This window comes from Antechinus flavipes, chromosome 2 (genome assembly GCF_016432865.1).
Source record: "Antechinus flavipes isolate AdamAnt ecotype Samford, QLD, Australia chromosome 2, AdamAnt_v2, whole genome shotgun sequence".
Classification (NCBI taxonomy): Eukaryota; Metazoa; Chordata; class Mammalia; order Dasyuromorphia; family Dasyuridae; genus Antechinus; species Antechinus flavipes.
In genome coordinates this window covers 657,079,068-657,095,142 of record NC_067399.1, presented here as the reverse complement: position 1 = coordinate 657,095,142, position 16,075 = coordinate 657,079,068, and the positions used below count along the sequence as shown (strand labels likewise).

General features: G+C 36.6%; 1 protein-coding gene across 1 annotated transcript in view; it reads right to left on the bottom strand.

Moving 5' to 3' along the window:
• Window positions 1-14,500, bottom strand: part of DNAJC12 (DnaJ heat shock protein family (Hsp40) member C12) — a 29,992-nt gene extending 15,492 nt beyond the window's left edge. The window contains exons 1-3 of the mRNA XM_051982592.1: window positions 14,265-14,500; window positions 10,598-10,676; window positions 1,210-1,349 (exon numbers count right to left, since the gene is read on the bottom strand). Coding sequence (XP_051838552.1) covers window positions 1,210-1,349; window positions 10,598-10,676; window positions 14,265-14,342 — 297 coding nt within the window. The 5' untranslated portion in view covers window positions 14,343-14,500. The remainder of the gene's footprint in view (window positions 1-1,209; window positions 1,350-10,597; window positions 10,677-14,264) is intronic.
• Window positions 14,501-16,075: the final 1,575 nt, after the last annotated feature.

Sequence of the window (16,075 nt, the reverse complement as noted above, 5' to 3'; positions counted from 1 at the left end):
AGTGATGAATGCTATTCTTTCCCTCATAGAGAGATAATTAACTAAATAGGCAGAATTAGACATGCATTTTTGTTCTATTTGACTTTTTAAATTTGTTAGAAGGGTTTTATGTTGTTTGTTCCCAGTGCAAGTGGGAGAGCAGGAGGGAGACTTTTTCAAGACACAATTTCCTTGAGGGCAAAAACTGTTTCCCTTTTATCCTTACTTCCTTAGTATTTATCACAGAATCTGGAACATAGTAAATACTTATTGATTGATTGAAACTCAACTGAAGTTAAATGAAGACTCACTGTCGAAAATGAATGGCTAACAAAGCACAAGTGACAAATAATTAGTATGCAGCTATGATTATTGCAGTCACAAAGAGAAATTAAATCAGTAAAACTTTCAGATATTTTGTTACCTTCATCTAGAAAAGTCTTACAAAATCAATATAGATTTTTTTTTCTACCAAAGTTCCTTGGTCATTTCCCAGAGAAAAATAGATTCTTTTGACAGATTATGCAGAGCATCCAGAAATAAATATTACTTCAATTTTTTTTCTTAATCATAGCTAATTCCATAGCTCCTAGCCAATGCCCTCATACAAATTCTTGAATGTGCCACCGATAGTGTGAACACGGCAGCATGAGGACTTTCAAATGGATGACATTTCATATGGATAGAAGATATTTATAGCTTGTTAACAATTTGAGCTAATAAGGTAATTTCTGTGCTAGCCAATTTTTTATGCTCAATTCAAATGATGGATTAGTTCGACCATAGGTTCTGTGTGACCTTGGGTAAATGTTGAGGATCCAGTTTCCTCAAATGGAAAAATAGGAAGTTGAATTAGATGGTCCCTGAGATCCTTTCTACTCAGAGATCTAGGATCAAATTCACTGATTGATAGAGTCAATGGGATCAGGAAGATCCATTTATTGAACTAACCAAAGTAATCCCAAAAATCTCAAGTGAATCACAGCAACTACCAAGTTACCCAGATAGTAAATAGCAAAGCCAAGATTTGAACCTTGCACCTCAAGTCCAAATTCAATATACAATGATCCAGTGGATAATGCATAGTGGTGCATTTTACAATAAGGTCCATTTCTTCTAGTAGATTACTGGATCTCTTCTCCACCAGTGACCCTTACATTAAGACAAAGATCTACTCTACAGTGGTACTTAGGAATACTTGCCACATGACCATCAAAGAGAGAAACCTACTGTTTTGACTGAGTTACTCAGAGCTTCCCACTGGTGGAAAGGGATGGGAATCCTGCTTCTCCGCCAGTAGTCATAGCGATCCCGACTCTCCTCATTGGTCAGAATATCCTTGGCCTTCTGGAGCCTCTGGAAATTTTCCACTGGGAGAAAAAAAAGGACAAACGAAAAATACTTTTTTCTTAGAAAGTTATTTTAAAACCCAAAAATATGTTTCTATACTTTTGACCCAATGCACATGACAGAAAGAGCCTGCTCCCATATAGACAACCTACTAGTCTCCTCATTTATAGTTAGGGTTTTGTGATTCTATTAATTCCCTTCTGTTTTAGGTAAGATTGAGACCAGCTACCAAATGGGAATAATGGGGAAGGGAGGTGAAATAAAGGAAGGGGTTGAAGGGAAGTGAATAAATGCATAAATACAAAAATGAGCAGATACAAGATAAATTGAGAAGAAAGAGCCAAAGGTTGAGGGGAAATGAATCAGGAAAAGTTTTACAAAGGAGGTGATACCTTAGATGGTTAGTAATAATGCACAAAGCCAGCCAGGCAAGAGAAGGAACCAGAAGAATTTATTAAGTGCCTATATGCTAGGCACTGTGCTCAGAACTTTACTGATATTACCTCATTTGATCTTTACAACATCCCTGAGAGATAGAGGAAAGTGAGGCAGACAGAGGTTAAGTTGTCCAAGATCAAACAGCTAATAAGCCTCTGAGACTGAATTAGAACTCCAGGGAGTTAAAAATTGAGTTCAGTAATCTAATTCCTTCATAATTGTAATCTGGTTATAGGTTAGTGAAAGTAACACTATTAATTTTTTCTTATTCAAATTCATGAGTTTTCTGAAATAAATCTCCCAAATCCCTTGGGGATGGGGAGGATCAATGGATCCCCATTTTAAGACCCCCTACTATACAGTGGGTACCTTAATTAGCACTTGTTGAATTGAATTGTTCACCGGGCTGATGTTTCCCTCCTACCATAGGCACAGAGGTTATAGAGATTTTTTTTTTAGTGTTTTGAGTTAGGAATTATACGTTATGAGCCACCATTACATGATGCAAGAGGGAGACATCATTTGGGTTTTCTACCAGGAAATTCTGTGGCCTCTATTAATGTGGATCACTAAGCAACACTGATAAACAAAGATCAAAGGACAGATTATCTTTGCTGGAAAGCATTCCTCCCCTTTCTCTAATCTCCCTTCCTATCCCACTGTAGAAGATAAAAGCCAATTTCATTTGATGTATGTCTTTCAATATATGAAGTAATCAAATGAATCACATAAGATAAACATATTCCCATTTGCAGAAAATGGGCTTCTGTTAAGCAAGAACAAAAATAAATCATGTGGAAAAGTCTTAAAAGGAATGATAAAACCAAAGATTTCAACCTTTGCTCTGCTTCAAAGCTAGACAGGCTTTTTGCTGCATTCTGCCTATTTCACCATGCAAGTCTCTCTCACTGTCTCATTTCTCATTTCTACTGTGTTGAAATCAACCAAATACTCGATTTCATTGATTAGTAAGACATGGCAATGTGTCTGTTGTAATTGGCATAAGGGTTTGGATTGTTTTCAGACAATCAATTGATTCGATATTTGTTTTTCTCTTTGACTATTTAATCAATACCAAAAAATTGATTACTGCATTCTTTCTTTGTGGTGGCAAAGATCTAGAAATAAAATGAGTGTTCATCGATTGGCTGATGGGTAAATAAAACTATGGAACATACTTCCTGTCAGAGAGGTGAGGTACTCAAGATATTGAATGAGACATAATATTTTTGGATAGAGCAAATATGAAAATTTATTTTGCTTGTTTACATATTTGCCACAAGGGTTTGGGTTTGGTTTGGTTGGTTTTTGTTTTTTTCCCTCACGGGGAGAGGGAATTGAAAGAAGAAAAAGAAAAAATATACTTATGGATTTAGAAAGTAAATTAATTTTAAGACCAATGGCATATCAATATTTTTGTTTGTTTTCTTTGATTGGACAGGAAGATTATAGCAAGCTGTGTCTTCAGGAAATTACAAAATTCCTTTAATTACTCCAGGATTCTCATGGAATCCGTTTCTGCCCTATTGATGCAGCCTCTACAAACTAGACCATACTCTGAAGGAATTAAATTACTGTACTCAATTCTTAATTCCCTGGGACTATATTCTACCCTGACTCTTTCCCTAGAGTAGGGAATGATATTACCTCATTTGATCTTTACAACATCCCTGAGAGATTGAGGAAAGTGAGGCAGACAGAGGTTAAGTTGTCCAAGATCAAACAGCTAGTAATTGGCATAAGGGTTTGGATTATCCCCATTATCTTTCCACCTCCCATTCTGAGAATTGTAATCAAACTAATACTATTATTGCTTTTTGAAATGACATGTCAATGTACTTCACTATGGCTCCATTTGCCATTTCTGTAAATTCCCAAATCTGTAAAATCCCTTCCCTGGCCATCATTCATTCAATCAATAAATAAATAAACATGTATCAAGTGCCTACTATGTGCCAAGTGCTATGGTAAGCAGCAGTGATAAAAAAAAAGGGGGGGGGAATGTCCCTGCCCTTAAAGAGTTTACAATCTAATTCACCATATCTGTTGCCTCTATTACAATGTAAGTTCCTTGAGGGTAGAGCCTGTCTGGTTTGCTAGTAGTTGTATTCACAGCACTTACTATGTGTGAAGCACTGCACTAAATGCTTAATAAATGGTTTCTTATTCATTCATTCATGCAAACAAAAACCTATTATTTTAATACCACCATTCAGCCACTGTTATTATATGGCAATAAGTCATTGAATGCAACAGAATTAAAAATAGATATTACAAAGAACAATAATGTGAGCTCCCTCAAGATGCAAAAAGAACCAATAAGGAAATTCAAAAAAGAACAGGAATGATGATGTCACGAATAAAAGATATAATGGAGAAAGCTGATATGGTAAATGTTCCTCTGGAACTTTCAAAATGTCAGAGAGCAAATCAGGCTTCTAGCACAATGAGGGCATCCTCTGTAGAGAATTTATGGAGGACTATAAAGAAGAATCACATAGGATGGGAAGGGTTACAATCTACATTACTGGAGAAAACTTCCAAATAGATGAAATCATGTTTCTATTTACAAATGGAACAATATTGTACAAAAAGAGATGACAGAAATAAAAAACGCAGAGTAAAATAAGTAAGCCCAAAAGGTCATATATGAAATTACTACAACAATATAATTTAAAAGATTACTAAAAGGAAATCCAAACCCAGGGATTACATGAATAAGCACACATCCCAAGGAGGTCCAAAAAGAAACTCTAAGAATATACCAAAGGATTTATAGTAGCAGTGTGTATATGTGTGTATAAGAGAGAGAGAGAGAGAAAGAGAAAGGAAAAGACAGACAGACAGAGAGAGAAAGAAAGAAAGAGAGACAGACAGACAGACAGACAGACAGAGAGAAGGAGAGACAGAGACAGAGAGAGAGAGAGAGAGAGAGAGAGAGAGAGAGAGAGAGAGAGAGAGAGAATGAGAATGAGGAAAGAACTGAAAACAAAATCAGTGAGGAATGGCAGAGCAAATTGAGATACATTATTATAATATTACTGTGCTATAAGAAACAACAAATAAGATGACTATGGAAGAGAAAGTAAGGACTTACATGACCTGATTCAGAGTAAGTAAGCAGAACTAAGAAAACAATACACACAATGAACGCACCAATGTAAATTGTAGGGGGGGGAGGGGGAGGGGGGAATAAGAAGGAGGGAGTGCACTAGAGCACCATAAAACAATGGAAAGTAAATGATGCGAAATTACAAAGAATAGACTTGGCTCCAAAGAAAAAATAGAAAAAGATATTATCACTTTTACCCTTTGTACAGGTAAAAGGTCAGTGTGTACGGGATATTGTATATATTTTCAGACTTTTTTAGTGTATTGATCAGTTTTGCTGGGTCTTTTTTTCTTTAAAAATATCATTTCTTATATAGTGTCTTTCTGGGAGGTTGGAGGGGAAGGGACATCAGAACAAACTAAATGCACTGAGGAAAGTTCACATCAGGACTACACAATGAGCCTGGAACAAAGCTACATTGTATCTAAGGGAACTGCATGAGTTCCCCCATAATAGGAAGAAAACCAGTTTTTGAATAACATCATTTGTTACATGTGTTCTAAGTATGAGCCCACTTTCTCCCAGAATCTATATGTATTCATGGGAGAGAATGCCTCCAGTTTAAGGGGATGTTTTTGGACCAACTACTTTATTGCAGGACCTTAATAAACACCAGTTCCTAAAGCTAATTATCCCCAGTCCTGCAAGGTCCCCTAGGATCCTGAGAGGGGGAAGTAGATTTGGGAGAGTAAACCTGGAGCCTGACACCAGAAATGCAGCATTTTCTAAGCAGTTTCATTGCAATTGAACTATTAAGGAGCTTCCCTACACCAATGAAACCTAGCTTCAAGTAAAACAGAGCCAAACAGCTAGGAGATCTCATAAAGCTAGAAAATAGAGATTATGAGTTAGAAAATGAAGAACTGATTTTTAAAATAGCCATAATGCTGACATTTACTTGTCTGTGAATGTGTTATATGACCCTGGGAGAATGTAAGCTCCTCAAGGGCAAGATTTATCTCACTTCTGTCATTGTGTCCTATGTACCTATATGCTTAATAAATACCTATAGGTTTATTAAATCTATCCCATCTTTCTAAATCTTTTTTTTTTCCACTTACAAAATAAGAATCATTACAGTTAGATCTTCTACTCCACACGGTTATTGTGGGGAAAACATTTTGTCAACTTTAAATTTTCACAGAAATTTATGTGGGCAATTAATTTTGATGTGTGAACATTTAATTTGTTTTTTAAAAATCAGTTGTTTCCACATTGGCCTGTGACTAAAATATATAAGGTGTGAAAAGCAACTCCACTGTTTCCCAAACTAGTCACTTTCACAGCAAGAATGTAGCAACAGCAATAAAATTAACTCAAAATTCAAATTCACTCATTCTGGGGCCCAATCTATGCAGATCTTAATGATAAATATCCATTACTGTTATGTTCAAGATCTCAGAGACATTAACATACCCACCTGGAGTAAATGAACCTGGAGTAAACCGAGTTTTTTGTTAGTTTGGTGTGTTTGGGGGATAGGGCAGAGATGGGTGATGAAGGTGATGCGGCAGGGTGGGTGGCAAGAACACCAGAGGGATGGCTGGTCAGATAGGATATGAAACATCACTATCACCAACACCCAACACCCCTCTACTTTCCATCTCTTGTTCTGTGATCAAAAATAAAAAAATCCTGGCTTTTCAGTCTTATAAAAGTAGGTACAGTGGGTAGGAATTGGAGAAAGGGAATGAAGTGACAGAAAAACTATATCTTTTTACATAGCGAGACAGAGATACAGAGAGAGAGGAGAAAGGGAGGCAGGAAAGGAAGGAAGTTGGAAGAATAGTTAAAATTATCTTATTTGGGGGGAAATTTTAGAAATCATTTTAAAATATAATGCTTTATTAATCTTATAAAGACCTTTTTATAACCTCTTTAACTTGCAGAAATTAATATCTTTCCCAATATTCTTAAATTTATATACTAGAAGGTCTAAAATATAAGAATACTCTGAAAAACAAACTATAGATACTAGAAATCAAAGGACAAAAATTTTCATTTCCAAATGAAATTATAATATCTGTTTATAATGATTTGTCAGATCCATAAACTTATACTGATAGAAGAAATTATACTAAAAGAAAAGGTTTTTTTTAATCTTAAAATAACTGCTTCAAATGACACAATTGATAGGTCTGATCTTTCACATATTAAATAAAATGGCTAAAAGAGCAGCTAGATGACAGTGGATAGAGCATTAGCCCTGAAGTTTAGAGTCCCTGAGTTCAAATCTGAACTTAGATACTTAATACATTCTAGCTGGGACTCTGAGAAAGTCATTTAATTTCAATTACCTCACCAAAAAAAAGAGAATTAATTAAAAATTAAATTAATAATAAAATGGCTAGTCTCTGTAATGTAATGATTAAAGAACTGGATTTAGAGCCAGAGGACCTTCAAGGTCAAGGATTCAAGCCATGCTCTTTTTTGTTCCTTTTTCTAAGACTTTGAGTAAATCATTTCTCATCATGTAGAAAATGAGTCTTGGGCTGGATGGTCTCCGAGGTTCCTTTTAGTTCTAATTCTTAGTAAGCTCAAAGAGTAAGCTCCTTTCTCTTTTATGGGTCTCAGCTTCTCCCTTGTAAGACAAGGATTTGACCCTTATGAGGGTCCAAGTTACAGCCTCCCGGAACCTCAGAGTTGGTTCTATGACGAGGTCTAAGGTACAGAATCACTTCCATTGAAGTCACCTCCTTAATTTAATGCCATAAAAGAAGATATGGACATGGATATCCTTTCTCTTTAAACAATATTTATTCAATCTCAGGTTCAGAAATATTGCGTAAAGTCTGTCTCCATGGCAACTAGACGTGACAAGGATCAAGCAAAATCCGTGACATTCTCGGATATTTTCCAGAACTACGTAAAAGCTACCATAGGGCAAGTTTCATTAAAAAGAAAAAAAAAATCTGCTTTGTTTTGTTTTGAAAAACAAAGTGTTTCTCAAATATTTATACTTGCATTATTGTTTCTGTTCAAAGACATAAACCTAATTGTGAGTTGCTTAACTCCTCTGTCAGAAAGTAAATAGACTACTTTCCAGTAGTATTTGACTCCTATTTTGCTGATGGAAATACTTAATTATCACAAAATAAAGGATATTATCTCAGAACCTACCCAACCACTTACTTTCCACCACCCCCCTGTTATTGCTTTTCCTGGATCTCTTGGGACCACACCCTGGGTAACAAAGTATTTAGGTAACTAAGTTCTTAGAACATGTGTTCTGACTGGTGAGTCCGACAATGAAATTACTCATGGTCCTCTATAACTTGCTGACTCCAGACCGAAGATCTCGATATGCTTCATATCATATCCCACCAGCCATTCTTCTGGCGGCCTTGCCATTCACCCTGCTGCATCACCAACATCCTCACTCTCCACCTCTTATTCTGTGATCAAAAACCAAGCCAAGATTAACACTGCTTTGGGAAAGAAAGTGTCTGCTGAATTTTAAAGGACCTAGCTTCTGATATTTTGTCGCTGTGTGATCTTGGGCAAAGCCAGCCTGGACAGGAGTTACCCACTCCATAGGAGGGAGTTGAGCTAAATGAGCTTGAGGGCTCTTTCCAACTCAGAATCTATTTTCCTATAATCTCTATGGCTCTCATCCATCTCTATAACTTCCCATACCAAACAAAGCATTCTTCCCTAGCCAACTCTCCCTTCTCTATGTTGGGTCCTCCTACTGTATATATGCTCTTTGAATGAAGAGTACGTATATCTCTACAAATTGAGAAAGATCTTGGTAAATAAGAACAGGGATAAGATCTGGACCTGGGATTTCACTGGAATAAGGAATTCTTGCATAAGAAATTCCTCCACAAATACAGGGTTATACCTTCTCTGCAATTTACAGTTTTAGAGAGTTGCCTAGAGCAGAGTCACAGTTGGTATATATTAAAAGGAAGACTCGAACTCACATCTGCTTGGCTTTAATGCCAGCTCACCATCCACTAGGCCAACCTGCTTCTGTTATTCTTTATTCCCACTATTACCCAATATTTAATATTGGTAAAGAATATCAATAGACATTGATAGCCACTAAATGGAAGCAGCTAGGTGGCTCAGTGGATAGAGCATTGGCTCTGGAGTCAGAAGTCCTGAGTTCAAGTCTGATCTCAGACACTTACTGCTCCTGTGACTCCAGGCAAATAACTTACTCTGTTTGCTTTAATCCACTGGAAAAGGAGATAACAATGCTAAGTGAAACGAGCAGAACCAGGAGATCATTATATACCTCAACAATGATACTGTTTGAGAATGTATTCTGATGGAAGTGGATCTCTTCGATAAAGAAAGCTTTAATTGATCAAAAACGGACAGAAGCAGCTACACCCAGAAAAAGAACACTGGGAGATGAATATAAACTGCTTGCACTTTTGTTTTTCTTCCCGGGTTATTTATACCTTCTGAATCCAATTCTCCCTGTGCAACAAGAGAACTGTTCGGTTCTGCACACATATATTGTATCTAGGATATACTGCAACATATTTAACAAGTAAAAGACTGCTTGCCATCTGGGGGAGGGAGTGGAGGGAGGGAGGAGAAAAATAGGAACAGAAGTGAATGCAAGAGATAATGCTGTAAAAAATTACCCTGGCATGAGTTCTGTCAATAAAAAGTTATTAAAAAAAAAAAAGAAAGAAAGAAAGAAAGAAAAGGAGATAACAAACCACTTGAGCACCTTAGCCAAGAAAGTCCCTCAGATAGTATTGACATTCTGTGGTGTGCAAGGTCAGTTGGACACAACTGAACAAGATTGGCAAACAGTAAGTGATTAATAAATGTTTCCATTATTAAAACATGATATGGTACAAGAGGAAAGTGGTGTGGCTATGGCTGTTTGTCCTTCCCGCTTAAGGGGGGCCATGTCATCAGGGAGATGAAAGACATTGGATTTGCATGAGAGATCTGTGCAAAACTGGAGATGGCCCTGGATGAAATAGGAGACCTTGGCCTTTTAAGCTAACCTGATTCCAGTAGTCAAAGCACCACCTGAGAGCTCTGTCCTCATCTTTAATATAAAAGAGCTACACCTCTGGACTGAGAGGGGATGGACTCAAGATGCAGAAAAAGGCATATATTTTCAGCTCCAATCTCTGGGAGCATTTATTTTGCTTGTGCACATCTGTTATAAGTATTTGTTTTTTCTTTTTCTTTTCCTTTATTTTTCTCTTTTTGATCCATAAAAGGATGAGAGGGAAGGGGAAAAGGAGGCTAGTCAGTGTAGCCAAAAAAAAAAGGGGGGGGGGAGAGCATCTCACAGACAATACTAAAATGAAGCCAAATTTTAAATAGTTTAACAACAGCCATCATCACCACGATCACCACTTTCCTCTTGTACCTTGAGTGAAAACATTTATTCATCACTTACTATCTGCCAGTCTTGTTCAGTTGTGTCCAATTCATGGTGACCCTGCATACCACAGAATACTGTCTGTGGGATTTTTTTGGCTAAGGTACTAGATTCATTTTCTATCTCCTTCTCCAGTGGATTAAAGCAAACAGATTAAGCGATTTGCCTGTTTGATTTATTTTCAAATATATTCCTTTTCTTTCTCCTACCAAGAGTATTGAACTCAGGGCTTCCTGACTCCAGGACCAATACTCAATGCACAAATGAAAAATAGCAATATGCTTTTTAATTAATTTTTGTTAAAACAAAAAATGCTCACATTTTCAAAAAAAATTTTTATTAAAAAATAAACCTACCTGCTTGGGGGTTTTCAGGATTCTTATCAGGATGACATTCAAGAGCTCTGATTTTAAATTCTGCCAGGATTTGGTCAACCTGAAAGAAAATTAATATTTCAATAAACAAGTAAGGTTAGTGAGGGAAAGCACTTGTATACCAACTTTTTCACTTCTTCATTAAGACAAATCATACTCTTGGAAGACAGCATGCATAAGAGAAAGATCATTGTACCTAGAGCCAGGGGGGACCCTATCCTGCTTCTGAAGTCATTTAAGCTTTCTGCTCCCTGCTTTCATAATTCTTTAAATGGTGAACAAGGTTGAAGAAACTTTCCATGGATGCCATAGAATCTAATCTTTGACATAAGCAAGAATCTCCACTTTGAGAGATTATGTTGTCATAACCCTCTAGGAGTCTTTCAGTCTTGACTTCCAGACTGGAGGGAAATAGAAGTCAGACCCACTGGGTTTGGGAACATCATGACTTGGGATGAACTTTCCCCAAGTTTCAATTTGCCTCCTTGTGGCTTCTGGCCATTGCTTCTCATTGGATCCTCTGAAACTAAACAAGCCCAATCCTTCTGCCCCAAGATAGCCCTCAAATTTTAAAGTCAGTTATCATTTTCAAGTTTTCTCTTTTCCAGAATTATTAACTCCAGTTCATCAGACCCCTGTGTGACCTTCCCCATGCTGAACAACCACCTCCAAAACTCACAATTTCATGCATGTCCTCCCTAACACAATAGGCAATATGTAGCAATGGTGATAAAAATAATACCTATGGTACCTACCCTATTTATTGTGATATTCATACAAGAATACATATGGTAAATGAAAATTATCAGTCTATCTCATTTGCTCCCAGAAAGAACCTCCCTTTAATGGACAACAACCAGAAAGTCCTCTATCACTGTGACTATTTAACTAACTTCCCTTTATATCCACTTACCAAAATGGTAAGTTTGCTTTGTATTTATTTTGTACGTATCGTCATCACAGATTGCAGGTATTGTAGGACACATGTACACTTTCTGATTCAACTGAAACAATGCAAACTTATTTTGTTTGATTACAAGTATTGGTTACAAAAGAGGAGAGGGATTAAGAGTGAAACAAAAAAAAATCTAGGGAAAAAGAAGACTGTCATTTTTTTCTAAAATACACAGTAGAGAGAAGAATAAAATTCAGAAAGGGAATCAAAGAAGCAAGGCCTTGTTGGCTCTATATTAAAATATATTATATGTATTTTTTAAACAAGCTGAATGCAATTGATTCATGGTTTCAGACCAAGACACTTTTTTTTAACTTTCTTTATATATGAAAAGTTTCAATTTGTTGAGGATTTGCTAATTCATGATTTTTAAAAATGTAATAGAATTAAATTAAATCCATGGAAGCCTTCTAAAAATATAGGTTCATCAGTCAAACAGAAGGTAGGAAGAAATGCAAACAGAATGGGGGGGAGGGTGGCACTCAGCGAGGTGGTGCAGTGGATAGATCACCAGCCCTGAAGTCAGGAGGACCTGAGTTCAAATGTGATCTCAGACACTTAACATGTCCTAACTGTGTGATCCTGGGCAAGTCACTTAACCCCAACTGCTTCAGCAAAAAGAAAAAAAAAAATTGTGAGGAAGGGGAGACACAGTCATACTGAAGAAAAATTTCTTATATGAATGAAATAATATGACTTATCAGTCAAAGGATCAACAACAAGCCCATGGGTGAAACTTTGGCTTTCTCTGAGCCTCCAGGGACTGTTTCACTTTAGGTGCTTATCATGCTTTTCCTCTAGTAGGTGCTCAGTAAGTAAATGTTCAGTTTTTTGTAACACAGGTTTAATGAGGTAGAGCTATCTATATACAGTATAAATAAAGGCCATGATTTACATTTAAATTCATATTTAAATAACATTTTAAGGTTTTCAAAACGCCATATAGATCTTATCTCTTCTGATAATCACCACAAAACAAACTTGGAGGTAGAAGTGATGGTGAGCCCCATTTTAACAGAAATTTTACAGGTCATGGAGCCTAAGTAGGCAAGGGTCAAAGAGGGGGTTTGAACCTTAATTTTCTTGACTCCAAAGCCAAACCTCAATCCACTAGATTTGTGCTGCCTAAATGAACTTGAACATTGTTTTCTATCAGTAAAATGGAATATTTTCAATGAAATGGTTTAACATTGTCTATAAAGAAAATGGGTTGTAAATCACTGTTGGATTATAGGGGGTGTTTTAGAGGAGGAGAGGGAGAAAGGACTCAGATCTATGATTTTTTTGGTATAGGGAGCTCCTAAGAAAGAAATTCCTACATGGCTACCTGCTCTGCAAGTGATAGTCTTAAAAAGTTTCCTGGAGGCCATAAAAGATTGTGTAATGTGTGAGACTATGGCAGAAACAGAAGTTGAAGGCAGGTCCTTCTAGCTCTGTGACCAGCATTATTCTACCCTAATATTCTTCTCCTCAAAAGAGAATTACACTAATAAAAGAAATGCTCATTAGTTGGTTACACTTTATGATAATTAAGAGAACAAGTAGCAAATAGGAAGACTGAGGGGGAAAAGGAAATAGAATTGTCTCCTTTCTTTGTAAGTTAAAAAATTAATATGTCTTTAAGAGTACATACCAACAATTCAGAGGTGAAAATCACCTCACAGTTCATATTGTTCAATTCCACCATTTTAGAGATGGGGAAACCAACGGCCAGAGGTCATCTGGTCCAAACCCCATCTTTTATAGATGAACAAAACATTAGTAACAGATTGGATATCTGCTTTGGTAGAGGAAGTTTCTCAAAAGAAATATACCAATGAAGGTACACATCCTGTCCTGTCCCATCCCAGTATATTTTTTTAATCAATCTTACATATATTGTTATATCCAACCAAAAAGCATTTATCAAGCACTTACAAAAAAGCCAAGCTTTGTACTAAGTGCTGGGGAAACGGATAAAAAAGCAAAAATAGGGAGGATGTCTCTGCTCTCAAGTAGCTTATATTCTAATAGAAGAAACAATTCTCATGCAAATAACTGCATACATACAAAATATAGATAGTATAAAAGAAAGGTAACCTCGAAAGGAACTAGAATCTGGGGGGACCTATAAACACCACTTTGTTCATGATTTTGAAATATCTCAGATCTCTGCATCAAGTACACATTTAAATGGAGCATAAAAATCAAAGAGTACTAGAAAAATATCAAACTAATAGTGGCTTATGTTTGTATACACGTTTATTAAGTTAGAAAACTTGTGAGGAAAAATCAGAACCTGTTCTGGGGGCTTTTCTTTAATATGGGTGTGTATAACCATCTAGTCTTTTTGTTTTTAATGTAATCTTTTGTTTTTAAATCATCACCACTTCCAAAGCCCATTACTAAGTAAAAAACCATTTCAAAGGCAACTAAGTATAGGTGCACCTTAATGCACAGGTGTATATAGAAGCTCTCATATAGCAAACAGGACATTGAAGTAAAGAAAACATATTAAAAGTCTCCTCTTTCATAAAAGATTTTATGAACATAATGGGCTTTCTAAGCAACATTGCAAAATTAAAAGCTCAGAACTTTGAGCCATAAAGGCTCTTTGGGATCTCTAGTTCTAGACTAAGAAAGGATGTTAGGGATGATCTAGTCCCACCTCCTTCAGTTCCCAGAGGAGGAAATTAACAATCTTAATTCTCTTACCGTAGAAAGCTCATCGCATCCCAGTAACTCATAGTAATCTTCAATATCCTCCATCCTAGAGTTCAGTATTGCATCCATTCTGTACTATCGAGACTAACTCCAGCAGCCAACAAACAAAAACCATACAGCCTGAGATAAATAGGAAGCTTTCCTCCAATCTCTATAGCTCTGGCTCCAAGCAGCAGCCACCAGTTTTAAGGTGCTCAGAAGTTAATGAGCACAAATGTCATAGGAGACTCTTGGCAGCTCTCCCTTTCATTGGCTGTTTGCATAAGAGAAGGAAATGGTTCCCTGATGGCTGCCCCGGGATCTTTGGGATTTGTAGTTCTTGTGCAAAAGATTCTTAATCTCTCTGTATCATAAATCCCTTTGGCAATCTGTAGAAGCTTATAAATCCTATCGTAAAATAATGTTCTTAAATGAATAAGATAAAACAAGTCCTTAAAATAATGTTCTTAAATGAATAAGATAAAAAAAATAGGCTTACAAAAGAGGCCAAATATATTGAAATATATCTATTTTTAAAAGTTCATAGACCCCAGATTAAGAATCCCTGAATTTTAAAGGCAAATTAGATTTGTCAATTAGTCCAATGCCTTCATGTGGGTAAAGGGAAAGGGGAAGGATGGCAGCAGGAGAGGAGGAGGGAAGTAAAATCTAAGGACAAGAAAGTTAAAGTGCATTCATTACCCAGTGTCACACATGTGGTAAGTGGTAGGGATGGGATTTGAACTTGGGTCCTGATCCTGAAGCCCGCATCCTTTTCACCATGTCTCACTCTTTAGAACTTTGTTTTTTATTACCTCTTTTCTAAACCAACCTGTGCTTTCATTAGTGTCAAGAACTTCCAATAAGATAGTTTAGTTGGCAAGTGTGAGGTCATCCCAAACCCCAGGGATGCACTCATGAGTAGCATCACTGACTGAGTCTTAGAACCTAAAAGATGCTTCACCATCACCTAAGCATGGGTTTTCCTCAAGGCTGTATCTTATAGAGAGAGCAATTTGCAACTAGAGAGAGGGCTGTGGGAATTGAATGTGGATCACAACATAGCACTTTCACTTTTTTATTGTTTGTTGCATTTTGTTTTCTTTCTCATTTTTTTGCTTTTTGATCTAATTTTTCTTGTGCATCATGGTAATTGTAGCACTACGTCTAGAAGAATTGCACATGTTTAACATATATTAGATTACTTGCCATCTGGGGGAGGGGTGGAAAGGAGGGAGAAAAGCCATTTGGAACACAAGGTTTTGCAAAGGTGAATGTTGAAAACTATTTTATGTATTTTGAAAAATAAAAAGCTTTATTTTTTAAAGGGGGACTATATCTTAGGTCTACTTTTTTCCCCAAAATTTTTATTACGCTCTGTCCCTGGGTAATCTACTGAACTCCCATGAGTTAGTTCCAGTATCATCTCTACACGGTTTCCAAAATCTGGTCCAGTTTCCCCTACTGGTGATGTGGGCAGAACATTTCCACCTTGATGTTTCATTTGCATCTAAATCTCAGCATCTCTAAAAAAAAGCTCATTGTCTATCTGCCTCTTCTCCAAATTTCCCTGTTTCTGTTAAGAATACTATCATCTCTCCAATCAGGCAGGTTCAAAATCTCAGTCATTCTTGACTCTTCTCTCAACGATCAAGTTTGGCCATTTATACTAATTATATTTGCAAAAAAAAAAAAATCTCTCCTAGCTCCTCTCTACTGCTAGCCAGAGAACAGTTACTCTCTGTGATGATTTAAATTTTCAAGATCTCAGAAAGAAGAAGAAGAAGAAGAAAAAGAAGAAGAAGAAGAAGAAGAAGAAGAAG